Below are 26117 nucleotides of genomic sequence, written 5' to 3' on the forward strand. Positions count from 1 at the left end.
AGTAGCTAAAAATACCATATTACTGCATCAAGCTGCTTTCCCATGTAAGCAGTGGCCTGTGGGTGCCATAGGAGTATCGTAAGGTGTGAGGGCAAGTTGGATGATCTCTCTCTTCAGATGTGGAGCATTCTGCGGAAAGAGTGTGCAAACCGTGGTATTAGCGGGGATCCAAAGTCCTGGTCTGCCATCACAGTGGTCTCTCGTAGAGCGGGGGAGCTTCTAGCTAGCAACCCGCTTTCGTTAACTCGGGAGCAGAGCGGCCGTACGTGGTTAAAGGAAAAGCCACTTAGAGAGGGCAGCCTTCTCCATCGTGTGTTCTTCAGCCTGATAGTTTGGCTTGTGTGGTTTCTTAGCTACCAGACTGACCCGTTAGTGGAGCTGATCTTTTAGCTTTCAGGGTAGAGCTTGTGCCTTTGGAGCCGAAGGATAAGAGTTCAAATCCTCCACTTCCTCCCGGTGTAGCTGATGGGGCATGTCTGCCTCAAATAGCCGAGCCCGACAAGAGGAGTTTAAAGAAGCTCAGTGCACAAGAACAAATACCATTGCAATGTGTAAATAAGCAACTTTTTTTTTTTTTTTTTTGGATCAAACATGCTGTAATCTAAGTCCCATTTGAGGCAAATTTTTGCTTTGTCTTTTCATCAAATTCGTACATTCCAAGGCCAGAACGGACCATTGTGATGATCTAGTATAACAGGGCCATGCTGGAGAGAGCGCCATTGCATTCCCAAATATATGTCGCAAGATACATTCTGGCAACTTCACAGATATCCAGGGACTAGCAGAATTCTCAGCACCGAGGCGCTTTCATAGAGATTTTGATGGGTGAAATGCAAGCCAATGAAGCTGCATCTCTTCACTGCTCGTTTTCCGTTTGTAGCTAATTGAATGGCCCCATTGGTAGCTGAAGTGATCTGGGGCTGATTGGAATATAGCCTGCCTTGGTGAGAACAGAAACCAAGTGGAGATAATACAACTGACCACTGGGTGGCTTCCATGTCTGCGAGATAAACCTAGCTCTGAATGCTGGCGCGGTCTATTTTGCAAATCTGTGGTGGGACAGATTGTTGGTCGTCACTTATAAAGCGCTATCACAGCCCCACCGCCACCTCTGCTACAGACTTTGAAGCACCCCCTCCCTCTGTATGAAACGGTCCTGTATCAAATGACCCAAACAGAAGAGACTTGGAAAAACGGGGGAAATCAAATGGGCATCTCAGGGATTTAGCTGCCCAGACATGGCCCTGCCAGTGAGAAAGCCTTGCCCCCTGCCTGACAATCACAGCCAGTTGTTTTGGGCGGGGGGCCTAGAGTGAAATGTGGGCCTACATCTACCATGGCCCTAGACTAAGAGGCTTGATATCGTGGTAAGGGGACCTCGAAGTGTGTCCAATGGCTCTCTGCCAGCTAGTGCTGTGTGCAGATTACAGGTCCCGTTGATTCCCAGGCATCTCTGTGCCAGTCAGCAGGCAGACAGGTGTGAGCTGCAAATGCAGCAGCTACTGAATCATCTTCAGGGGACGCCCAAGAAGGAGCAAATTACAAAAATCTAGCCGGGCATGGTTCACCTTTGAGAGGAAAGTCTGTCTGGGCATTCAGAGAGTTGGCCTTGCTGAGCCCCATCCCAATACCATCACCAGCATGCAGCTCGTACACAGCACGTTTCATCAGTAAAGCTCAGAAGACTTCACGATGGAGGTCTGTTAGCCTCTTAGTTTTGAGTTTGGTGATTCCTCCTGGTCCCACCTATTGTAGGTAGACCTTTATACTGGGCTAAATATGCAAGAAAGAGGCGACCCAAAGAGCCATGTATTTTTTGCAGCATGTTTCTCTTTGCCCTTTGCTGGAACTGCATTTATTTGTGTTTGCAAACAAACTCTCTCCTTCCTCTCTCCACCTGCTGGATCCGTCAGTGAAGTCACTTATGCCATCGCACACTATCCCCGTGAAGTGTCTCCACTGGGGGACCAGCGAGGGGAGACAATCCTTTGTTAACGAGGAGAGTGACAGAGAAAATGCTAGGGGAGCGTTATCGTTAGGGGAAAAGGCTGTCCTTTCCAGAGACTGATGTTCCTGGTTCATCTCTGGAACAAGTACAGCCCAGGCAGGCGGCAATGCAATCTCCCCACACTGAATCCACTCACTGGCCTCACCCCAGAGCTGGATGGATCACATCTGGGGATGGCAGGACAGTTCATTCTCTCCCATCTCTCTGGATTCTCTCTCTGTCTGTCCGTGGCCTGTCTGATCCCTGACCACATGGAGATTTGCCAGCCAGGGAGCCGGTTGCGCTGGAGGTTTCTGTGATGTGGACACTGTTCTACTAAGAACAGGCCTGCTGCACCAACTCAGTTCACAGCGGCCACTCAATAGGCAAGGGACAATTGGAGGGGGAGGGGGAATGAGACCACACCAAGGCACCTTTGAAATCTCTGCATGTTTTCTTCACTTGGCAGGAGTCCCTCTCCCAGCCCCATCTGGACTGGCTGCATAGTTCACTAGCACCACGATTCCACTCCGTGCTTTCAGTTAGAGCTCTTCACACCTGTTGTTTTACTCGAGTTGCACCAGAGCCGTGAGCCAGGCTGTAGCTTGCAGCTGGTTTATTGGGTGGTAGTTCAAATACAAACCAATGTGATGGCCCCCCGCTGGGCCAGACTAGCCTTTGAGTATCAGGGGGAGCCTGTGACTATTGGGGATGGGGGTGCTGGCCGCTCAGAGAGAGGGTGGAAATACCGGGGCTGACTCTGCTCTCATCTCCCCCATTCCTGCTGGCGTAACACCACGATTTCAGTGAGTTGCTCGTGACCTTATGCTGGGGTGAGTGAGGTCAGAAGCAGACCCCTGTTGCATCTGGAAATTCGAGACAGGGAAGGGGTTGCTATAAAATTCCAGGAGCCAAGTCTCACCTCTGCCCCCTGCCAGCTGTCTGCTTCTCCTCTGTGCATTGTTTGGACATTAGCTTGGTGGAACTTATCCTTGCTTTGGCTGCTTTGGGGGTATTTTTCTCTTCCAGCATCCCCTGGAGCAGGAAGGGGTGGGCCAGGAATGTTTTATCTGTGTCTTTCAGCAGACCACGGCTGTGGGGCTCTCACCGTGGCTGCCCTTGGGCTGTCTGTGTAGAAGAGCTCTCTTGCCCACAGACCCCTTGGGTGGGCAGTAGCTTTGCATCTTTGGGTTGGAGACTACATCACTAGGCATGGAGACTACACGTGTTCAGAACTTGGGCTTCACCTTGAGTGGGGCATGGCCAGTCTCTGTGCCATGGAGAGAACAGTTCTTTACAGCTTCACAGCTACGAGGGAGGCAGTGTGGTCTAGCGGATAGAGCACTGGACTGGGGCTGGCAAGACCTGGGGTCTATTCCTGGCTCTGCTGCTGGCTGACCTTGCCCAAATCATTTCACTGCTCCATGCCTCAGTTTCCCCACCTGTTAAATGGGGATCATGATATTGACCTCCATTGTGAAGTCCTCTGAGCTTTATTGATGAAACGTGCTGTGTACGAGCTGCTGGTGGTGGTGGCATTACTCTGCCTGGTGAGGAAGGCTCCTTTGCTGCATGATTCAGTTATATTGGGCTGATGTCAGCTGAGTTAGTTCCAAATCACAGCAATGTGAGAGGAGAATCCACTCTGTTGCACCCACGCATCCTGCAGCGCGTGGAATAGTTTGAAACTCATCCTGGTTTGCTGGGCAAATTTTCATTGGTGGTTAGTAGACGTTTAGCAGGTTAGTGGATGACTGCAGACACGCGCTTCTTTTTTGATCCTGGGACCAAACCTGCAAAAGTGCTCACATGCAAATCAGCTCTTCTGTGTGGGTGTGCAAGGCCCTGGTATTTGCACACCTACGATCTGCATTTGCACTTTTGAGGCTCTGCCCTGGGATGATGTAGGGAATAGATAGTTGTAAATCTTGGGAAACATAATAAAGCCCTTGCATTTGCCGGATGAGAATGGAGGTGAGCTGTCAGCACGGCATGTGGGGGATTAGCAAGGCATCTCCCATCACAAAACATTGTAAGTGCATCCAGCTGTGCGCAGGCATCAGTGTGAGAGGGGCATGTGCTTTGCTGTCAGAGAGGGGCCGGTATCAGCCCCCTCGATCTAAATACCCCAAAGGTTGAAATCCTGATCCAAATTTGGCAAATAGCCTCTGTCTTTTTATAGTGCACTTAACGGAAACCCAGCCCTCGGGCAGCCCAGCCTTGGGAGTGTTTGAAATCCAAATCCCAACCTCGTGGCTCTAGCCCATCTTTAGCGCTTATTGGGATGAAGCGGTGAACGTGCTTCAAGAAGGATCCCCCCCCCCACTCCGCTGTGTTTTAAAACCCTGGGGGAGCTGCACGCTGCCTGCGCTCCCCACGCTAAACCCTTCAAGGCAGCAGTGGAATTTTATCTCTTTTTCCCCCCCCCCCCCTCCTGCCCCCACCTTCTAACCCTCCTGAATGCTTAACATTCTCTGTTTTATTTAATACGTGTGTGTAAAAATCCATCTCCCCAGCCCCTTATCCTGCCAGGTGTTCTGCTTTATGTGATCAGCGCTGGGTTACCTCAGCAGTGTAAAGCGATCCAGACTTATCGGGCTGTTAGTACCAATCATTGAGAAGCCTGGCTTTGCTAGGGAGAGAGCTTTTGACTGGACATGTCATCTTTTATTTAGCTTCCCCCGCTCAGTGAACCCCTGGCTTTTTTCAGGCCTGTTTAATTAGTAACCACTGAGCACATGATGACACATGTTCCTGCTTTCCTAGTAAGTGCCAGGTAGTTTTGCCGGGGAGGGGGATGTGTCTTGTGCTGGGGAGGGGAGAGGGAAACTAGCAAGGGAAGGAGCTAAGGGCAGCTCAGATGGAATGATCACATGTTCGTGAGAGGATGAATCCTAGAAAGGGCATCTCTCTCTGTCTCTGTCTGCTCCCCCTCCCGCCCCCTCGTGCTGTGCTAGTGCTGAGGTAATTGTACAGAATCCAAACGCCTGAAAAGTGAAAGAGAATTCAGTTGCTGCCGAGAGCGGCCGAAGGGCTCCTAAATGAATAAGCCCTGAGGACGAGGGGACTGCTTGGGCAGCATGGAGTAGGTGCTGGCGTCTGGATTGTTTTCTGCAGCTCCTCTAAGGACTATGCGCGTTAAACTTAGCCAGTGATGCCCTTTGCCTGCAGTGTTGTGTTGTGTTGCGGATCTGGGAGCTCTGCTGCTTTTAACCTTTTCTTTCCCCTGGCACCTTAGGGGGGAGGTGGGGATGGTTGAGTTTAGCAGCAGTTTAAAAAACAAAAGGTTTTGAAAAAGCAGGGAGAAAAATGAAGCATGGGACTGAAATTGTGATCGGCAAGAGAAATAACTTCTCTTCCTATCCCCTCCCCCTTCTTCTTTGCAGAAAAAAGCAGAAGCGGCCCACAGGATCCTGGAAGGACTGGGTCCCCAAGTGGAACTGGTAAGTCTCGTCTCACAACATGGGGATTTGGAGGGCAGCCAACTTTGGAGAGGTCTTGGGAGACCAGCGCACCATCCTATGTGTAAACCATAAGGAGGAAGTGTTCTGCTGGCCAGAATGTGTCACTGGTGTGCACCAAAGAGGAAGCAAAGCGGATAGGGTGAATAATCTCTCTCTCTCTCTCACACACACACACACACACACACACACACACACACACACACACACACACACACCTCCCCCTCCCCCATGTAGCTCTGTTCTGGGAGCCTTAGCCTGCTTCTACCTCTGCCAAAGGGAGAACGATGGGAGGGACTTACCCAAAACCTGATTGGTGCTTGACACTGCAGTTGTGAATCCGTGACGCTAATGTTTTCCTCCACCACGTTCCTGGTACTAGGCATTCAGTGCCTCAGTGGCTGGTGAACATCAGGATGGTGTGTGCGGGCGATCTCATTGTGGGTCCCCCTCCCCAGCACAGTTATAATAGGAGAGCATGCGGGGGGGGCGGGGGCAGGAGAAGTGTCAGAAGAGCATGTTCCAGGACTGCCCGTTCTAGATCAGAATGACCTGTCAGCAATAACTCTGTGAAGTTGTAAGAGTCCAATTTCCGTCTCTCTCCGCTGCCTGTCGTACTTCTGGGAGCAGTGAAAATTCAATCATTGTTGTTCATGGTTGCTGTCAAATTTCAGCTGTCCCCTCCCCTCTACCCAACACACCCTGCTCTGTCTCCAGCAAATGCCAGTAACTATATGATTCCTGAGCTGTAGGTGAAAACAGCTCATTGGGGGGCACTGTGTCGGAGCTTCCCAGGAGAACTCCCTCTACTCTATATAAAGGGAGCAGTTGGGTGGGGGGGGGATTGAGGGCCCAGTCCTGTATCGTGCTGAGCACCGTTAGCACCCACTGACTGCAGCCTTATACAGACAGGTACTTTTAGGTCAAGCGTATGGTGGAATCTGCCAGCTGAATAGCCCCTGGGAAGAGGGGGGTGGGGGATGAGCTGGCCTTGCCGGTTTTAATTCAGAAGTGTTTGGGATAGCATGGCTGTGTGTGTGTGTGTGTGTGTGTGTGTGTGTGTACAGGAGGTGTCACAAGGAAGTTAATGATCCCCGGTTCGCCTCTCAGTTAGGGAGATTGTGCATAACTGTGTCTCCTTGTAGTCCCCAAGGAGTTAAACCCTTCAGAGTCTCTCTCTGCTCCTCCGGTTGGCTGTCAGGGCTGGGTGCTGGTCCTTTAAATGCAGTGTGTTTAAATAAATAAATGAATGGCACGGGTGGTGTTTACTGAGGCTAAGCCTGTCTCTCTGTTCCAGCCTAATCGCTGTCTGTTCTAGCCCCACTTCTGAGTGGGGCATGGAAACCTGGTCTGTATGCACATGCTGCAGAACGGGGCTTACGCTCTTTTCCCATCCCCCACTCGCTGCCACGTTGTGGTGAGCACAACAGGGCCCCAGCCACGACAAGGGCCCTCGAGAAGCTACTGGGACCCAAGAAATGAGGTTCATATGCAGCTACTCTTCTGAATCAGAAAGGAAATTGCTCTAGGAAGGAGGACCGAGCTTTTCATGCCTGCCTTGCTTGGTAATCCTCCTCTTTAGAAGGTCTGGTGATATAGGCACATACAACAGTCCTAGGCGACCCTCAAGCCCTAGAGTCTCTTGTGCAGCTCTGGGTCCCTTGGAGCCAGTTGCATGTGAAAGGACTGCAGATTTTTCCTGAGTTCACTCGAAATACAGCTGCGTGAATTGCTCCCGGCTTGGCTATGGGCATGGCGGTCTCACTAATATTAGTTCAAGAGCACTCTGGTTACTATATTCAAACAGAGGTGGTGCCAGATAAACGTCGGCTTGATCAGGAGGTAGCTTGCCAGGTGCTGATTGCTCAAAGCAAGAGGTCATTGAGGAAACTGGTTAGTCAAAACTGAGAGAGGCAGGAGGTCATACATGCATTAGCAAACCACGGATTGGGGTCTGGGGCTGAGGGGAACATCCTGATAGCATTAAGGTGTTAATGGCAGGGTTGAATCTAGAACTCCATCTCCTCAAGGTAGCGATTGTTTTTGAGTGGAGAGATTGAAACTTGTTTGATTTCTCTCTTGTTTCCAATGCTGGTGGGCAGACAGATTGGCAGTTTGAACATTGCAGTGCATTGCGGCTTTCATTCGACTTCATTTTCAAAAGGGTGTCACGCTAGCCAAGTCCCCCATAACAAATGTAACTGTCGTCTCATTTTTCCAAGTGGACATTCTCCACCTTAGAGAAATGCTAATTGGGATCTGTCACACGTGCGTCTCTGCCCAATTAAGTATTTACAAAATCTCTCTTTCTGTCGGGTGTATATGGCCACAAGGAAAGACAGAGTTCGCTCAACCAGGGCACAGTTAATTCTGAAACATTTTACTATTGGTGGTCACCGATGAGATTATTGTATTTCTTATGGATGGGGGATGTCTCTCTTTGTTTCATCGTGGGGGCAGAATTAGGGTGATGTGGATATTGGGCAGATGAAAGTTTCTAGCCTATGAGCATATAATGACAAGTGATGTGTTGAACTGGATGTTGGGATTTTAGAGTTCCATATTTCTTAATGTTTGGGTTTCTTTTCAAGTGCTGTGTGGAACGGCCTGTCATTAACTCAAAGCAGCCTAAACTGTTAGTTAACAAAAAATGTTGTGTATGCAGTGTTGTTGTAGCTGTGTTGGTCCCAGGATACTAGAGAGACAAGATGGGGGAGGTAATAAAAGATATTCGATAGTGTCTCTAAAGTTTTCCTTGTGGCAGTATAAGAAAAAGCAGCAGAAGTTGGTGACATTAATCAAACTGATGTATTTGCAAGGTTGTGTGTGCACAAGAATATATCATAACCCATAAGCAGCCGCACCAGCCATTCCTCCCTCCCCTTCCACCAGGAACTGGTGTTTACATGACTCATCAAACCCCTGTCGGTTCAATCTCGGTTTACCCAATCACACTGAAGAAAGGCATTTTCATTTATCAATATGTTTTCTCGCCCTTCATTCCAGTCCTGGCAGCCCCCTTGCAGGAGCTCACGGCAGAAGTGCATTGTAAAGTGGCTCCAGCATTCCTGCAAAGAGAGCCCCTCCAGTGCGATTTTTGATCAGGAGGAACGTGCTGATGTGATGCGACAGAGTCGCAGCTTGGGTTTTTCTCTTCCCAGCGGAGGAATTGATTCTAAGGATGGACCTACCCTCTCGAAGTTACCTGGACTTAGTAGGGCAGATGCCTGTTTCCCCTGCAGCTTTCCAAACTTGAATTAGTCAGCAGGTTCTTTGCCTGCACTTCAACAAGCAGATTTGGGTGGGTTAGTGTTAGAAATGTGCACCGGGGAAGGGAAGCTGCTGTTAACCTAGCTCCTGATTGGGTCATACCTGTCTTGTCTTGTATGCCCTTGCATTGCCAGTGGGGGTTGCCACAGCATCCTTGTAGCACATACGTTGCCTGGGATACAGTTGTAGTCCATTGCACTTCTGCATCATGACGCAGACCACCAGTACTGCTTCAATGAACTTCATTTGATTAGGGGTCTGACTGCATCGAGACTGCTTTCCATGTCGTTACCATGGAAAACTGTGACGTGAGCCTGATGTCTTCCATAGCACAGGTGCAGTCAGCATGTTAGCGCGGAGATGCTACGGCGGTGGGCACATCTAAAAGTATGGAGTTTGATCCTCTGGCTATCTCCTGCTTGCTGATCTATAGGGATTATTACTCTTCAATTTTACAAAATTTTTCTGTTGTTGCCCTCCTGGTGATATGGCAGTTGTGTTGACTCTGCCATGTAATTACAGAGCAGAATGGAGAGGTCAACCTTTAAAAGAAGGGACAGAAACATAACAATGGCCATTCTGGGTCAGACCAATGGTCCGTCTGTCCCACTACCCTGCTTGTGACAGTGGCCTGTGCCACATGCTTTTGGCCTTTGGAGGTTGTGGGACAGCCAGAGCATGAGGTGGTGTCATCTTGGCTAATAGCCAGTGATGGACTTGTCCTTCATGAATGTATTGCGTTCTTTTTTGAACCCAGTTATACTTTTTGGCCTTCACCATATCCCATGGCAATGAGTTCCACAGGTTGACTGTGCATTGCGTGAAGAAGTACTTCCTTTTGTTTGCTTACACCTGCTGCCTATTAATTTCATTGGGTGACCCATAGTTCTTGTCATGTGACTGGGTAAATAACACTTCCCTATTCACTTTCTCCACACCATTCATGAGTTTATAGACTGCTGTCACATCCCCCCTTAATTGTCTCTTTTCTAAGCTGAACAGTCCCAGTCTTTTTAATCTCTCTTTGTATGGAAGCTGTTCCATACCCCTAATCATTTTTGTTGCCCTTCTCTATACCTTTTCCAATTTTAATGTATCTCTTTTGAGATGGGGTGACCAGAACTGCACACAGTATTCAAGGTGGGGCATACACAGATTTATATAATGGCATTATGATAGTTTCTGTTTTATTCATCTATCCCTTTCCTAATGGTTCCTAACATTCTGTTCGGTGTTTTGAATACCGCTGCACATGGAGCGGATGTTTTCAGAGAACTCTCCACAATGACTCCAAGATCTTTCTTGAGCGGTAACAGCTAATTTTGACCACATCATTTTGTATGTATAGTTGGGATTGTTTTTTCCAATGTGCATTACTTTGCACTTATCAGCATTGAATTTCATCTGCCATTTTGTTGCCCTGTCATCCTGTTTATTTGGATCCCTTTGTAACTCTTCGCAGTCTGCTTTGGGCTTACCTATCTTGAGTAATTTTGTATCATCTGCAAACTTTGCCAGCTCACTTCACCCCCTTTTCCAGACCATTTATGAATATTTTGAACAGCACAGGTTCCAGTACAGATCTTTTGGGGACCCCCGTCTACCACTCTCCATTGTGAAAACTGATCATTTGTTGCTGCCTTTTATTTCCTATCCTTTAACCAGTTAATGATCCATAAGAGAACCTTCCCTCATATCCCATGACAGCTTCCTTTGAATAAGAGACTCCTTTCAAAGGCTTTCTGAAAGTCCAAGTACACTATATTGACTGCGTCACCCTTGCCCACATGTCTGTTGATACCCTCAAAGAATTCTAATAGATTGGTGAGGCATGATTTCCCTTTACAAAATGTGTGATTCTTCCTTAACATATTGTGTTTATCTAAGTGTCTGATAATTTTGTTCTTTACTATAGTTTCAAGCAATTTGACTGATACTGCCTGTAATTGCCAAGATCGCCTCTGAAGCCTTTTTAAAAAAATAGGCATTACGATAGTTATCCTCTAGTCATCTGGTACAGAGGATGATTTAAACGATAGGTTACATACCACAATTAGTAGTTCTGCAGTTGCACATTTGAGTTCCTTCAGAACTCTCGGGTGAATACCATCTGGTCCTGGTGACTTATTACTGTCTAATTTTTCTATTTGTTCCAAAACCACCTCTATTGACACCTCAATCTGGGACAATTCCTCAGATTTGTTACCTAAAAAGAGAGACCCACATCTCCCTCACATTCTCTGCAGTAAAGACCAACACAAAGAATTCATTTAGCTTCTCCGCAACGGCCTTGTCCTCCTTGAGTGCTCTTCTAACCTCAACCATCGAGGGGCCCCGTTCCTGCTTCAGATATACTTAAATTTTTTTTTTTTTTTGCTTTTAGTTTTTGTGGGTTTTTTGGTTTGTTTGTTTGTTTTTTTGCTAGTTGTTCTTCAGTTCTCTCTTGGCCTGCCTTATTATACGTTTACACTTAACTTGCCAGAGTTTATGTTCCTTTCTATTTTCCTCACTAGGATTTGACTTCCAGTTTTTAAAGGATGCCCTTTTTGCCTCTGAACTGCCTCTTTTATTCTGCTGTTTAGCTATGGTGGGTTTTTTATGGTCGTCTTAGTGTTTTTTGTTTTATTTTATTTGGCGTATACGTTTAGTACGGGGGCTGCATCTTTGAAAAACAAGCTTCTAGGACAGACAGTAGTAGTATCCTACTCTAGACTGAAAAAGTCCATTGGGTGGGTGTGGCAAGGTCTTAGATGCTGAAAAATTGTTGAGAGAGACACGTTGAGCCAGTAGAACAGCCATTAGCCCAAGCCTTTCAAAGGCTGTGGGATCGGGAATCTGATAAACACAGGCCAAACCAGTCCTTTATCTCTTTGTCATGGCTCTTTTCAATAGTTAACGTGAAACAAAATTACCCTCAACCCTCAGTTCAACCTCAGCTGCATTACCATGGAGAGTGAACATGGCTGGCTTGTATTTAACCATGTTCAGAATATAGACTTTGACCATAAGCCATCCATCACGCGCGCTCCTGGCTGTTTGACCACGCTTTGCCACGGATGTTAAATCGCTCGCAGATGGTTTAGTGAAAGTTTATGGATAAATTGCCTGCACAGTTGGATGGCGTTTCTGTGGTTAGACCGAGATTGTGTTAATCAGTTGCTGTTTGTGCCTGGGCGATGGTTGGCTTTATTAACACAGCATGGGGTGTGCTCACAGACCCTTATCTTTAGAATTAGGCCAGTGGCTAGACATGTTGATTTGGTTTTGATCCCGAATTCATGGTTGTCTCTTTTGGTACTTGGGCTGTGTCCTGGTGCCATTCTCCAGCAATCTCTGTTGCACCAGTGGCTCTTGTGGCTTTCCCTGTTTCCCCTTCACGTTCTCTTGGCTTCCTACTTGGGTACGAGCTGGTTTATAAATGGTGTAAAACTGATTTTTAATGGGGGGGAAATCTTGTGCCAGCGTTCCTTATTCTTCCCACTTGGCCGGTGTAACTGAGCCCTCGGCGGAGATCCCCCCCATGCAGAAAGAAGTATCTTGCGTAGTGCATCATATGCGGTGGTGTACAAAGCACGGAAGAGCCGCTCTTTTCACAAGACCAGTCCAGAGCAGAGAGGCCTGCCCTGTGCACAGGGCTTGGCACAGTCCTCCAAGTGGGGCAGGAAGGCAAGCAGCAAAGGAAGATTTAAAAAAAAAAACAAAACCTTGATTTGGGGAGGGTGGTAACTCTGTTATGGTGCCGCACCCATTTACACCAGCCGGCTGTGTCATCTGCAGATGATGCCGCCGCCGCCATCCAGGTGGTAGTGGGGGATAGTTCAGTGGTTTGAGCATTGGCCTGCTAAACCCAGGGTTATGAGTTCAATCCTTGAGGGGGCCACTTAGGGATCTGGGGCAAAATCAGTACTTGGTCCTGCTAGTGAAGGTGGGGGCTGGACTTGACTCAATGACCTTTCAGGGTCCCTTCCAGTTCTATGAGATAGGTATATCACCATCCATATTTTATATCCACTGCTCTCTTATGGTCTCCCAGGGCACGTTTTGCTTCCTCTCCTGCCTTCTTCATCTCAGACTTGTCCCCAGGGCCTTTTGTCTTTATAATTTCAAATGGATACAAGGGCTCTCTTTCCCATAGTCACCTATTCCAACCAGTAAAAGCTCCATGTCTCGATGATCCTTTCCAGTGGCTGTGGGCTAGGTGAGATGCAGATGCAGAGGTGAGGGTTAAGGAGTGGGGTCAGAGTGGCGTGAGAGTGCTGGGAGCTGTTCCCACCGCTCAAGGCTAATCGGGGCTGCTGGGTTCAGGAGGCTGGATGTCTTGTCCTGTGTCTCATTATCAGCTGCTCTCGTCTTAAAAAAATGGACACTCAAGGCCTGCTCCGATTGGTGCTAAGCACCCAGAGCTTTTAGGAAAGTCAGACTTAACCCTGAAACGGGGAGGAGTTTGTAATGGCTTCCTTATTTTGGGCATTTCAGCCAATTCCTAAACGCAGAGCATTACCCTGGGCTGGGACTGTGCAGCTGAGATGATGCTGGTGATCTGGGCAAAAGTTGAAGGATTTTCAATACGTTGTTGGTCCCATCAGGAGTTTGGCCTGAGCTGATCTGATGGAAGGAAATGCTGGGAAGAGGCCAGTTGGATCGATTGCTTTAAGCCGGAGATGCGCCTCAGCCCAAAATCCCAACTCTGACCCAGGGCCACCCAGAGGATTCAGGGGGCCAGGGGCAAAGCAATTTCGGGGGCCCCTTCCATTAAAAAAAAGTTTCAATACTATAGAATACTATATTCTTGTGGGGGCCCCTGCGGGGCCTGAGGCAAATTGCCCCACTTGCCCCCCTCCCTCCCTCTGGGCAGCCCTGCTCTGACCTCTCCAAAACTTTGGGGAAGTTGGAATCCAGATCTGGACTGGACAGCTTGGGCCCAGCTCTGGTCAAAGCCAGCAAGCGACTGCTGGGGTGTGTTATGACCAAACCTTTGTGATAAATATATTCCATGCCCCTAAGCCAGGGCTTTCATCATCTCAGAAAGATTTACCCATGTCCCTGATCTGGGAAAGGCCCACGTATGCTCATGCTTTACTCACTAGTGCACAGTTAACCTAGGTTATGCCTCGGGCATGGCCATGAATAGCCATGGTGCCACTTCGGAGAATCCCCTGTCCCTGGATGACAGGTGGCAGTGCTTAACGTGACCATAAATCCCGAAGGCACAGATTTAGTGACCGACTACTTGTCACCCTGCAAGAGCTCCTTCCCTCCCGGAATCTCCAAGCACTTTATACACGCTAATGGATGAAGGGAGTCAGGTCTCCTTCCGCAGGAGGTGGCATATCCTCATCCTGCCGATAGGGAAACCGAGGCACAGTGGTTAAGCGACTTGCCCAAGGTTGCAGAGTGAGTGTGTGAGAGCGAGGAAAAGGACCGAGATCTCCTGACTCATCACTGCGTGTTCTAGTCACTAGGCATTGCAAGGATGGGTGGCCCAGTGGGTAGGGCTCTAGTTTGGGACTTGACACCTGGGTTCGGTTCCCTTTTCTGGTGCAGATTTCCTGTGTGACCCTGGATTGAGTCACTTAGTGTCTGTGTGCATCAGTTCCCCATTGGTAACACGGGGAGAACAGCACTGTCCTGCCTCCCACGGGTGCTGTGAGGATAAGTACATTAAAGATTGACGTGCTCCGATCCAATGGTGGTAGCCCTGAGACGGACCAAATCCTAATGCAATTGGAACCACGTGGGCTCTGTCTTTCTCTTGAGTGGCACCAGCATCTGACCCTCCCTGTGGCTCACTCCCTCGGAGGCTAAGGCGGCTTTCCTTGAGTAGACATAACAATTTGCAGCACACAGACTGTTTTCCCCCCGCCCCCTTCTCCTATCCTCCCCCGTGTCATATGTTCCAAGGTACACTGCATTTTCGGTAAGTGAATAACACTCAGCTTCTCCTCCCCCCCCCTTCCTGTGCTGCATGGTGTTTATATGGATTATAGAGCAAATTGCTTGTTCTTAGCCAGCTCCGTTGAGTGCTGCCTGCCTCCCACGGGCTGATCTTGGATGCACAGTGACTCAAGCCGCGGTGCTGTGTGTTGGTGAAGAAGCAGCACCTCCAGTATTAAAGGCGAGGGACAGAATGGGGCAGGGGGGCAGTGAGAGCTGGCACTGAGCCCAGAGCATTAGAGCAGAATGGACTATGCTGGCGTATCTCTCTAGGAGCTGAAAGTCCACGCTGATACAGTAGCATTTCTGACAGGCTGAAGTTTCTAAATGTCAGACTGTACCATTTATGCCTTCATTTTTCTTATTTATTTCAGCCATTATACAACCAGCCTTCAGACACCAGGCAGTACCATGAAAACATTAAAATGTAAGTATGTGGCAATAAAGTCTATTTGAAATGTCAGGTTATGCATTAGGCTGGAGCAGAGGAGATGCTAGCCTGCCCCCAGATCCCATTTCCCATTAAGGCTGAACAGAAATAGCGTGTACCCTTTTAGTGATATTGTGTGGCTGCCATCGGTGCCCAGAGCATCGAAACCTCTTTAAAAGTACATCTGTCAGGAACAGCAGAGTTCGCAGGATGGTAAAGGTACCGTTTGATTTGTGTGGTGAGCAGTGGGGTGGAGGGGGAGGGAACTCGGCTATCTTTGGGGGGAGGGAGTTTTACATGAGTTGGTTAGATGGCTTGGTGCATTTTGTATACGGGAGAACGTATTTTAAAAAAGGATGAATGGAGGCAGAAGTTGGAGAGCCCAAGTGGTGTTAGTGGCTGCTTGGAACCTCTTTGGCCAGCTGAGGAAAGCTGCTGGGGTGTTCCACAAGGTGCGCTAGGAGGCAACGGATCATCTGCCAGCAATATTGGGAAAACGTGCTCGACTTCTTAGCCATTGCAAAGGGGGAGAAAGAATGTGTAATGCTAGTCCCTAAGAGAAGCCACTGTTCACCCTGCTTCCCTCAGGTTTGTAATATGACCCAGGAGAGGACTGGGAAGAGCTTCAGATCAAATGTACAAAAGTAAGAGATCAACTCAGATCCTCTGGAATTGATGGCAGGGTTTACACCCTCAGACGAGCAAGTGTGGCTGAAACTTGGCAGAATGCGGGAGGGGAAAAGGAAGATGTCTCTGTACTGAGCACCATGGCAGTATTGCATGTAGCTTTTCAAGAGCTTGCACTCCTTAGTCCCCTTTCTAACCTTCCCGTGCTGTTGAGTCTGACTGTGGATTCTTCTTTGAGCTCCGTTGGCTGATTGACAGCGTCGAGTCCAGGTATATTTCAGAATGAAATGTAAGCGCAGTTTTGTTTGACACATGCTGAGGTATGAAATTAACGGTCAGCTTTTTTGAATGTGTTTTGGGAAGGATAGATTGAAGTGAAAAGTTGGACAGTACTTTAAAGTGCCTCTTTTGTCAATGAGGCTGTAATTGAATGTTTACTAACAGATTATTACAAAGATATTTACCAAGTTTTAATAATCCTGTAGTCAATTACTTATCTTTTAAACCTCAATAAATGATTTGATAAACAATTGATATTTAGTGACTACAGTGAGTTACTGCAGATAGACTGAATATAACAGATTAACTTTTAGGTTTATTATAAATTGAAATGAAAAGTTTCACATGTGATCTAACAATTCTTTTCTGGGTTGATTCTATACCGATGATTACTTTCAAATCACCTAGTTGTGCCTACATAGGAGACAGACACCTGTTCTAGTACCGAGCATACCAGCCATTTCCTAATATTCTGTGGTTTTCAGTGGAATGTTAATAGATGCCAGGCGAGTTGAAGTGAAGGAGTTAACATACAGCATCTTTCTTATTACAGGATTCAGGATGTAGTTAAATGTGTTATGAACTGACCTGATTTATAGGCATTTAACTGGTGTTCATCTCTGTGGTATCCATAAAGGGAAAGGATTGTCCAGTGGTGAGAATGGTAGTCTGGGAATCAGGAGAGCCAGGTTCAAGTCCCTTTTCCATTACAGACTTCCTGCATGACCTTAGGCAACTCACTTAAGGTAAAATGGCCAAAAGCACCTAAGTGATTTAGGAGCCGAGGTCCCATTGAATTTTCGCCTTTCTGTGCCTCAGCTCTCCATCTGTGAAATGGGGATGATAGCACTGCCCTGCTCACAGGGGTGCTGTGAGGATCAAGACATTAAATTCTGTGAGGCTCTCAGACTCTATGGGAATGGAGGCCATACAAGTGCCCTCGACAGAGAGTAGCAGAATGCCTCACAGGCATTAACAAGTGAAGCACCCCCATGGGGTAGGGAAATATTATCCCTATTTCGCAGGTGGGGAAATTGAGACACAGAAATTAAGTGCCTGAGGTCAGATCGGAAGTCGGTGGCAACTCAGGACCAGAACTCGTGTTTCTTAACCAAAAATCTATCCATCCTCTCCTTGATTTTAAGTGTTACTCTGGATTTCTTTACTTAGTTTAGCCTCTTCTCCAGTGATTGAGAAGTCTCGGCTGCCTTCAGCAGCGTCCAGAAACATAGATTATCTTGAAATCTCTGATTTTGTACGAACGTAGTTAATTTTTCAAGTTCACATTTGCTTGCCCTCACCTCCTGCCTAAATGGCCTCACTTCTGACTTTTGCACCCGAAGAGTTCATTTCCAGAATGATGGATCCATGCATACGTTGTCAGTTACAGCCCGTTCATATTTACCAAGCGCGTCCCTACTGATTAAGTGGGATCAGAAAACATGTGGCTTTGATAATGCATTTACCTCTGTTGATCATCACTGAAGCTTGGCAAGCATTGCCGGAACCCTTCTGCAAGTACTCACTTGGGTTTTTAGGTGACACTGCCGTGGCTTGTTCTCCAATTGGTTCACGTTAAGCAAATGTTCTGCCCTTTGGGTTTAATGAGCAGGGGGATTTGCAAAGGAAACTCTTTGCCAGGAATGAACACAAATGTTAAAGCCACAGGTACTAATACTCCAAGTGGAAGTTTTTTTTTATAAACATCTAGCTGGGGAAGATGAAGCATGCTGTGGGATATACCTGACCAATGACAGTGGATGGGCAGCTGGAATTTTGAATTGTGTGCCCCCAGCACACTGCAGTCAATTGAGGAGTTATTAAAGAGAAAAAGTAAAATGTAAGGAAATTTAATGTGTGCTCATGGATGTTCCAGGGACAGGGAAAGAGCTGTATTTCTCAGATGAATTACACATCAGGAATTATTTATGTGGCTGTAATTCCTGTTCATCATTTTCATCTGACGTTCAGGTGTTGGGAAGTACAAAGCAGCGGAAGGAGAATAAGGTGCTAGGGAAGGACCCAGCCCAGGAAGGATGCTGCTACCTGGGGATCTGTATTCTCTGAACGTTCACTTAGGGCTGTATAGCTTAGCGGAGATCCAGTCTGCAATTGGATGATGTTGCTTGTTTTGGGAATGGACTATTAAGCTACCATCCAGCAATGAGCTCCTTGCAGGCAGATCCCTATGCCTGCTGGCACAGGGGCCTGCCTGTTCAGAGCTCATGTCACTTGCTTTCTGGTAGATATGTTGCATCAGATTCAGTGTTCTTATTGGTTTTTGCTTTGCTTTGCCACTATTTAAACATGATTGTCTCGAGCCTACGGAAAGCTGTCACAAACTGCGTATCTGAAGCGACACTGTCAAATTGATAGCTAGTCAATTGTGAAAAGAATGGGTTACTAGTAGTTCCAGATATTACACCTGCCTCTGAGTCTCCCTGCCAATTTCTATGGTTTTACAATCCAATTTTTCTAGTATTTAAATGATTTTCCCCTCGCCTCTTGCTTTGTGACAGACCCATACAAACGGGGAACTAACTAGCTGCCTGTACAGGGGAACAGTGAAACTGATGGTTAAACACAAAGTGCTGTCAAATACACAGAATTAAACTCTGAAAAGAGAGAAAATGGTGTTCTCTGATCTTTCATTCCTAGTCATCTTAGAGATTACTTATAGCCATAGTGGGCAATATATTTCCAGGTAGCAGTGTACAGGTTTTGCTGTTACTGGTTTTTTGACATTAATGGTGTCCTTTAATGAGCATTTTTTATTATGGGTTTGATTGTCCTGCCCCCATAACTTACTGTGTTGCAATAAGCAAAAGGAGACCTTAAGGCAGGCAGGTAGGTTTGGGGTTTATGCTCAGAGTGATTTGTTCTGCAAAAATCGGGAAAATAAACCTTAACATTTAAATTAAAAATGTAAAACCCTTCCTTTCTGGCCTATCACAGAAACCTCCCAATTAGCCATGTCAGTTGGTTATCAAAGCCAGTGAATGCATTCCTGGATCTAGGTCAGCATAAGGACCTGAAGCCATCTCTGTTCCAAATGCCCTCTTTTTAACAGTGGGGCATCTGGAAGGTCTTGTTTTCTAGAGTGTCTTGGTTTACATATTTGCTTTGTTACCTGTTGTTGAATGTGCAGGGAAATTGGCAGGTCACATTCTTCCCTCTGTTTCTGTGCCCCAGCCTGGAGTTAAGGGATGTAAAACCAAGGCCCCAAACCACTCCTGGTACTAATGATCCCATGACACTTTTTGCAAGGAGAGAGAGTGTGAAGCCGCAGCATCTCGACCAGATTCATTTTGGATGCTGGTATCCTGGCTACAGCTCTCTTCCAGTTTTGGTTGGAGATATTCTTCTTCTTCCCTCCCCTTTTAAAATTGGTGTGTAGTTTTGCTAACAAATAACAGCTGCCATCTTCCACCCCAGAGGTGGGTGAATTACGGTGGGAGGTGAAGTGATCCTCACAGAAGAGTCCTCGGGGAGACGACTTCAGGATGGACAGGATAGAGTCGGAAGGTAGCATTACAAAGGTACAGCGGATTCCCTCAGGCTAAAGTACAATGGGGTTATCTGTTCCTGTGAATAACTTCACTTTAAGCAGATGTTCACTATAGCCAGACCTGCAGCTGGCCTATGCAGGGAAATAATCTGGGATGGCCATTCTCCTTAACTATCAACAGGATTTCACTGTAAACTAGTTCTCCTGTGTTAAACACAGAATGACACCATGTGTAACAAGTTTCACACCTGGCCTGGCAGGGACAGTCGAGCACTTTTTTCTCTAAATATGCAGATGATTTTTAATGTATAGTGATTTTTTTTTTTTGCTTGCAATTGGACAAGTTCTGTTGTCAGTTACGCTCCTCCTACTCCATGGAAGCCAATGGGTTTGCAGAGGGGTCAAACAAAAAGCAGTATTCTCTCCCACTCCATTTGTGCTTCTCTAGAGTAATGTTCTTTGGATGGCACACTAGTTTAATTCTTACTGTTTGGTTTGCTTCTTGATTGGGGTGATTCACTTATGTTAATAAACCGGACTTGATAGTTCTACCCTTCTTAAAATGTTACCAGTGTCTTTTATTTTCCTGAAGCTTGGTGCTGGGTCTTTTCCTTTGTACAGTGAACATTAATTTCATGCCCCAGTTCATGCCAGTGTTTGCAATTTCGAAAGCTTTTAAGTCTTATTTAACTGCTTTGCTATGTTCGGTTCCCCTTCTGCTTGGGTCCATTTTGGCTCACCTATGTATGCAGACTTTAGAGCGAGGACAGTTAATTTTGTATGCTACATCTGCTGCATGATCTAAGGCGCTGTCAATAAGTTTATGCCTAGGACTTTTGACCTACCTTAGAAATGTTTACAAGCTGCTGGGGAATGTCCTTCAGATGATAAATATCTGATTTGTTAAAGGAAAATACCTGCCGCTCTATCAATGGGAGAGGAGAAGTAAGAAAGCAATACAAATTAAAATAGCCACATTTTAATGAGATCATGTGTAATATGCAGAGGCTTTTCCCCCTGACTCCGCAGCAAACAGGCACTAGCTCGTATTTCATCGTTTTAAAACACAACATTGACAGCTCAACTTTACAACACAATGTTGACTGGCTTCTTCATAACATCCTGTCAACCCTGAAGATTATTTGATGGCTATTTAGAAGTTCCTGAATCGAGGCTTGTGGGAAAGTGACTCCATATACAATGGGCTTCAAAACAATCTTCTCAATCCTTGCTTCAGACATTGCTGAAACAAGGCAGCAAACACATTGGAAACCTAATTCTGCAGTAATCACATGCAATCTCATCTCTGTTGGTTCTTTCTGTTGTAGCTTTGTGCCAGATTTCAAAGCATTGGCGCACAGGAGTTTGCACCTCTTGTAGCACCTTTGCAATATTCTCTGGCTCCTAGCACCAAAGGATTTAACCTTCCTTCTACTAAGTGTCTGGAGGAACTACAAGATATCCACACCAGGAGGATCAAGTGTCCGCTGGGAGACGGTATTGTCTGGGGGAACCTTGACCTTTACTGCAGTAGACAGTCAGTCATGAAAAACAGCTCACCAAGACTTTTCCCCTGAAGGACCAAGTTTATGTCATGGTTTGCGTAAAGCGTTCCATAGTTTGGAGCAAAATATCAGCCACCTCTGAGCCCTAAAGAGCTCAAACTGGGCCAGGCTGTATTTTCTGTTCAGCATTTCACACAAACCTTTTCTTCAGGCTCAGTTTACGTGGATTTTCAGTCCTTTGCTTTTTATGGCTCTGGTGTGAAATCAGAGCTTGTTCCAAACGGGGCCAATGTTCTCTTGAAATACTTGCAAATGTGTTGGAGATCCTGGACTGAGTTCAGAGTTTGCAGTTCCACCGGAAATGGGAGTAAAACCGTTGCATGATTTGGGTTTCTCACCCCTCTAGGTGCAACCCCAACCACGCTGTGGTGTACAGACGCCCCCCGGGTTACGCAAACCCGACTTGCACAAATCCGCGCTTACGGAAAAAGTTCCATAAGCTAGAAATAGGGTGCTTTTTTTCTTTTTTTTTTAATTTTAATTTATTAATTAATTTATTTATTTTGCATAATGGTCGCGTATATGTTTCCGACTTACGCAAAATTCAAGTTACGCAAGGCGTTCCAGAACAGAACCCTTGGGTAAGTCGGGGAGCATCTGTATTGTGTTAACTGTGATGGGCTCATTTTGCTAAGCATCGCTAGTGGGTTTGATCCGAAATCCTTGCTGCTGCACGGTTAAGAACTCAATACAGACTCAAACTTGCAAAAGGGATTCATGATTTGGGGGGGCTGTGTTTTTAGGTGTCCACTTGGGGCAAACTCAGATCTCGACTGCGGCTCCAAAATCACTCGTCGAGTTTGAAAATTTGGGTCATTCGTTTTTTTTATTGGGCAGTATCAATTTGCCTCTAGCAGCATAGCAAAATCCTGACCTGTAACACGAACGCTTTGTTAGACTGCCATGCTAACTTATTCCCTCTCTGGTCTTTCTCGGAGCAGTTGCGGACATTCACCTCATCAACAATTCACCTAACAGCCTCCTCTCTCTCCTCCCCCCCCCCCCCATTCAAGGCTTTTTCATCCCCTTTCTTTCCCACGCGCTTGTGCTAGTGCAGAAGTATTAGCTTGTGATGAATTATTAAATGATGGAGAATCACATTTCAGCCCACGGCTTGTTGTTCCTGCCAAGCCTGGTGCTTACTCTGTGTGGCCAGCACTGAAACAAACAGCCTGGGCTTGAGGAGAAGACAAAGTGGGGTAATTCCTGGGGGTCTTTTATGGCTGGAAAGGCTGCTGCTGAAGAACTACAGTGAGGATTGCACTTGTCTGATTTTTGTCTTCAGCCCAAAGGTGCAAAAAGGACCTAAATTAAATCTCCAGGTTTGACATTAAGGACACCAGGCACGGAGAGAACAGCTGCCAAAGGAAGTTATTCAAGCACGTTCGACGTGAAAAAAAGGATTGGATCCCAGGCTGGGGCATAAACATTGTGTGGCATGCAGGGAGTTCCACTCGAGAACCTCCGAGGTCCCCGACACCGTAATACCAATCTGCCTGTTACGGCGTTCGCTCATCACCACAGAACACAGTCATGCCGAACGCAGCGTATAAGCTTCCAGGAGGATTAGTGGTTCAAGCCTTTTTCTGCTGTTTACAGATAAAAGCTGTGATAATTTGGGACTTCTGCAGCCAAGTGCACTTTGTATCTGCAAGGATGTGATTCAGAAAAATGGTGATGTGATTGGCAATCCACTTACAGTATCTTTCCCTTGGCTAGTGTCACCGGGCACAAACGGTGCCTGTAGCACATGGAATGCATTACGAGTGCCTTACAGCAACTCCAGAGAGATTTACCTCTGTTGGTTCAGGCTCCCGGTTTATTTTGTCATTAGTGGTGGTAATAACACTGTTAACTTAGTGGGGCCCAAGTGCCCTGGGATAAATTAATAGGAAAACAGACACTCTGGATAATGCAACCTTTTCTTCCCCCCCTCCCCCCAAAGGGTTTCTGAACATTGTACGTGGAGCATTGCTCCCCACTTCATTGCAGTTAAGGGGTGTGACGTGACCGTGGGTAAATAGGGATATATCCTGCCTGGTAATATGGTCACATCTCAGAGCAGGAGCAAGGAAATAGATGAGTGGGATGCTACACACAGCCTGCCCTCTCTGATACGTTTGATCAGGCGTCACTCACACCTTTGTAGGTTTAAGGGTAGCCTGTTTCCACACTCTGCCATCTAAACATGTGAGCTGGGACGTGGTAGGCAACACAAAGTACTGGTACCAGGCAAGCACCGTGTCTGATGTGACTGGGTACCAGAAGGAGCTGGGACAGCAGCAGAAACACTTACAAGCCAGCAGGAAGCAAGCAAGCCAGCCTTTTCTTTACATATAAGCTATTCCCTTTTCCTTGACTGCTGGTTAGTTTTGATCTCGGAGCGTCTCCGTCTTGTGGCGTGGATTCCAATGACTGAAGACCCCAAACTCTCTGGTTTGTTCAGCCCAAATCATCATCCGGCTTCTGCCTTTGTCCCTTGTCTGCACAACAAATGTCACTGTGTAATCGGGCTGCCAGCAGTTAATTCATCCTGACTGCCATACACCTTGGCAGGCTTGATCCCTACCTCTGTTTATACTGACTATTTGGTGAAAAGGATTCCTGTGTAATTAAACACCTGAGATTAGTTTTGATCAAACAACAACATTCCTTTGTCTCTTGTGCTGGCTGAAACTTCTGTGCGGGCAGATTTGGCCAGAGATATACAGTACCCCAGATCTGTGTGTATCTGCAATGCTTATTGCAAGAGTTTGGTGTGTGTGTGTGCATGCAAAATGTGCAAAGGTTACAACTCGGTTGACTCTAGCCAAGTAATTCATGTGGGCTTAGGCCAAATAACTCAAGAGTCAGGCTGATGGGTTCCCTCCACCACTGGCTCCATTGTGAAAGCCAAAACTGAAGAAAACCACATGTCAAGCAGGTTAAGGTGAAAGTATCCACTTTAACGGAGTTTCTTTGCTGCCCTTGCCTAGAGAGCGAGAGAGGTTGTTTTTTTGTTTGTTTGTTTTTAACTTATAGTACTTAGTGATTATGAGACCAGTTCCAGAACACTTACTCATGCATAAAAGTAATCACATTGCAATCAGTGGGGCTACATGGGTGAGGAAGGATTACTCATGAGAAAAGGCTGCAGAACTGGGCCTTAAATTATGGATGGGGTGCTTTGAATCCTGCTATGTTTTTATAGGTGATGGCTCCTGCCCCAACCTCATTCATGATTAAAACCATGCGTTTTTATTTATTTAACAGGTTTCCTCCTCCCATCTCTCAGACCAAGTAGGCACAGGTGGAATGAGACTGTGACACACTCTCTGCCCTTTCTCTCCTTGGCTTTGTTATCTTGGTAGAGTCTGCTTCGCAGCAGGCTGGGCAATATCTGATTTCAGACCAGGACATCGATACCAATATCTCTTCCAAGCAAGAAATCCCATGCAATTCAGCCAGCTGGCACCCTTTTCCCCCCAGAAGAGGGGCGCCCGTACTCTGTGCCTGGCTTTCACTTCTGAAGATACCCATGTTGTAAAATACAGCATTGCACACTTGCATAGTGTTTGCGTGGGGCTCCTGTCCTTCTCAAGAGCTGAATGGAAAGGACTTCTTGTTTTGAGTTCACCAGCAGTAAAAACAAAAAACCCCAAAGGGTTTCGCAGAGCGATTTGAAATGAACAACAGGCTTGGGCTCTGGCATATCTCAAATCAGGAGTCTCTGGGCTCTACTTCCATACCATAAGCCCAAGCGGGGCCGTGAGCTGTGTTTTAGACACTCCCTGCCTCAGAGACTGAGCATATGGCATTGCTGCTGATTTCACATCCCTTGCCCTGATTTTCCCCCCCTTTCTCCTGGTTCTGAAGCAGACTCTGGAGACAGCTGCATTTCTAGGGATCTCAAGTACCTCCCTACCTTGCTTCACAATCAGCCAGCTTTTCAGAGGAGACTGAGTAGTGAACTAATTGTGAGCTAACCTCTATACAAATCACTCTAACGGATCTCTTTCCAGCACATCTGCAGCTCAGAATCCAAATAAAGTTTTTGGCATGATTCCCTGTTCTCAGTCTATAGCATAGCTTTCAGAATTAACTCTCAAGATTAGCTCCATATCTCCATCCGTTTATTTTTTCAATCACTTTGAATTCTCCAGATCTTTAAGACCCCGGGGACTGAAGACATAGTTCCTGAGGATTGATGCCCCTGAAGGGGATGGTGTGTTGCGATGATGACCTTCCTAAAGTGCTGCTACAAGTACTGTGTGCCCCTCCAGCTGTTACAGAGGACAGCCTTTACCTTCACCGGCTGCGCAGCGGGAATTTTGCTGCACTGTTTGATTTTTGCCCTGGGAGCAGAACGTGTGCTCCTCAGACATGTGGCCTGAATTAACCTCCCTGCAAATGGTTTCTAAGTAACAGCGGTGTATGTAGCAAGATAAACTGTGAAGCATATTTATATTTAGCAAGATCGTACTGACCTTTGAAGGCTTGACCTTAACAGGAAAGGTAAAGCAGCAAAAACATTGAGTATGTTTATCAAACAAACAAACAAACCCCCACAACCCTTCAGTGCGCTGATTATTTCAGCCCTGATAATGATAAACATGCACTTGCTTTCAAGACATTGCCAGGCTTTACAGCTGCAGAGCGATTAAGCCTTTGCCTACATTAGTATTCTCAAGGTCAGACGTAGTGCAAAACTCAAGACTACTCATCAGCTGCGTAAGAGCCTCTAAATTTCCTCATTTACTCTCCTGTCTGCTGATGAGTTTCAAGGCAGCTCCAGCAGCAGCGTCAGAACTCCTGTGTTGCTCGTGGGGGTAGCCAGAAGCTGTCTGGTTTGCCTTGTGAAGGAGGAGTATTGATTAGCTGCCTTGTCTGGTCCAGGAGTGGAGGGTGAGACACTTATGAGCCCCTCCCCCCCTTTTCAATCTCTTTGAGTGCTGCAGCTCCCTTGTTGCAGGGTGTATAAATAGCAGAGAGACTCAGAACTTCTCCTTTGGCCTTCCGACTTCACAGGTGTGAGGCAAAGCTTAAAGGGATACTCTTCTGTGGAAATCCACTTCCC

The 26117-nt window shown here is 46.8% G+C and overlaps 1 protein-coding gene across 35 annotated transcripts in view; it reads left to right on the top strand.

Annotated features, from left to right (window-relative positions):
- Positions 1 to 26117, top strand: part of NCOR2 (nuclear receptor corepressor 2) — a 395046-nt gene that overhangs the window by 213227 nt on the left and 155702 nt on the right. For 30 of the 35 annotated variants that reach the window (XM_065568677.1, XM_065568676.1, XM_065568680.1 and 27 more), the window contains exons 7-8: positions 5374 to 5430; positions 15027 to 15079. In XM_065568677.1, coding sequence (XP_065424749.1) covers positions 5374 to 5430; positions 15027 to 15079 — 110 coding nt within the window. Of the gene's footprint in view, positions 1 to 4788; positions 5073 to 5373; positions 5431 to 15026; positions 15080 to 26117 lie in introns of those variants that run through there. The other 5 variants (XM_065568698.1, XM_065568700.1, XM_065568697.1 and 2 more) reach the window with 5 other exon arrangements.

Source organism: Chrysemys picta, chromosome 15 (assembly GCF_011386835.1).
Source record: "Chrysemys picta bellii isolate R12L10 chromosome 15, ASM1138683v2, whole genome shotgun sequence".
NCBI classification, from domain to species: domain Eukaryota; kingdom Metazoa; phylum Chordata; order Testudines; family Emydidae; genus Chrysemys; species Chrysemys picta.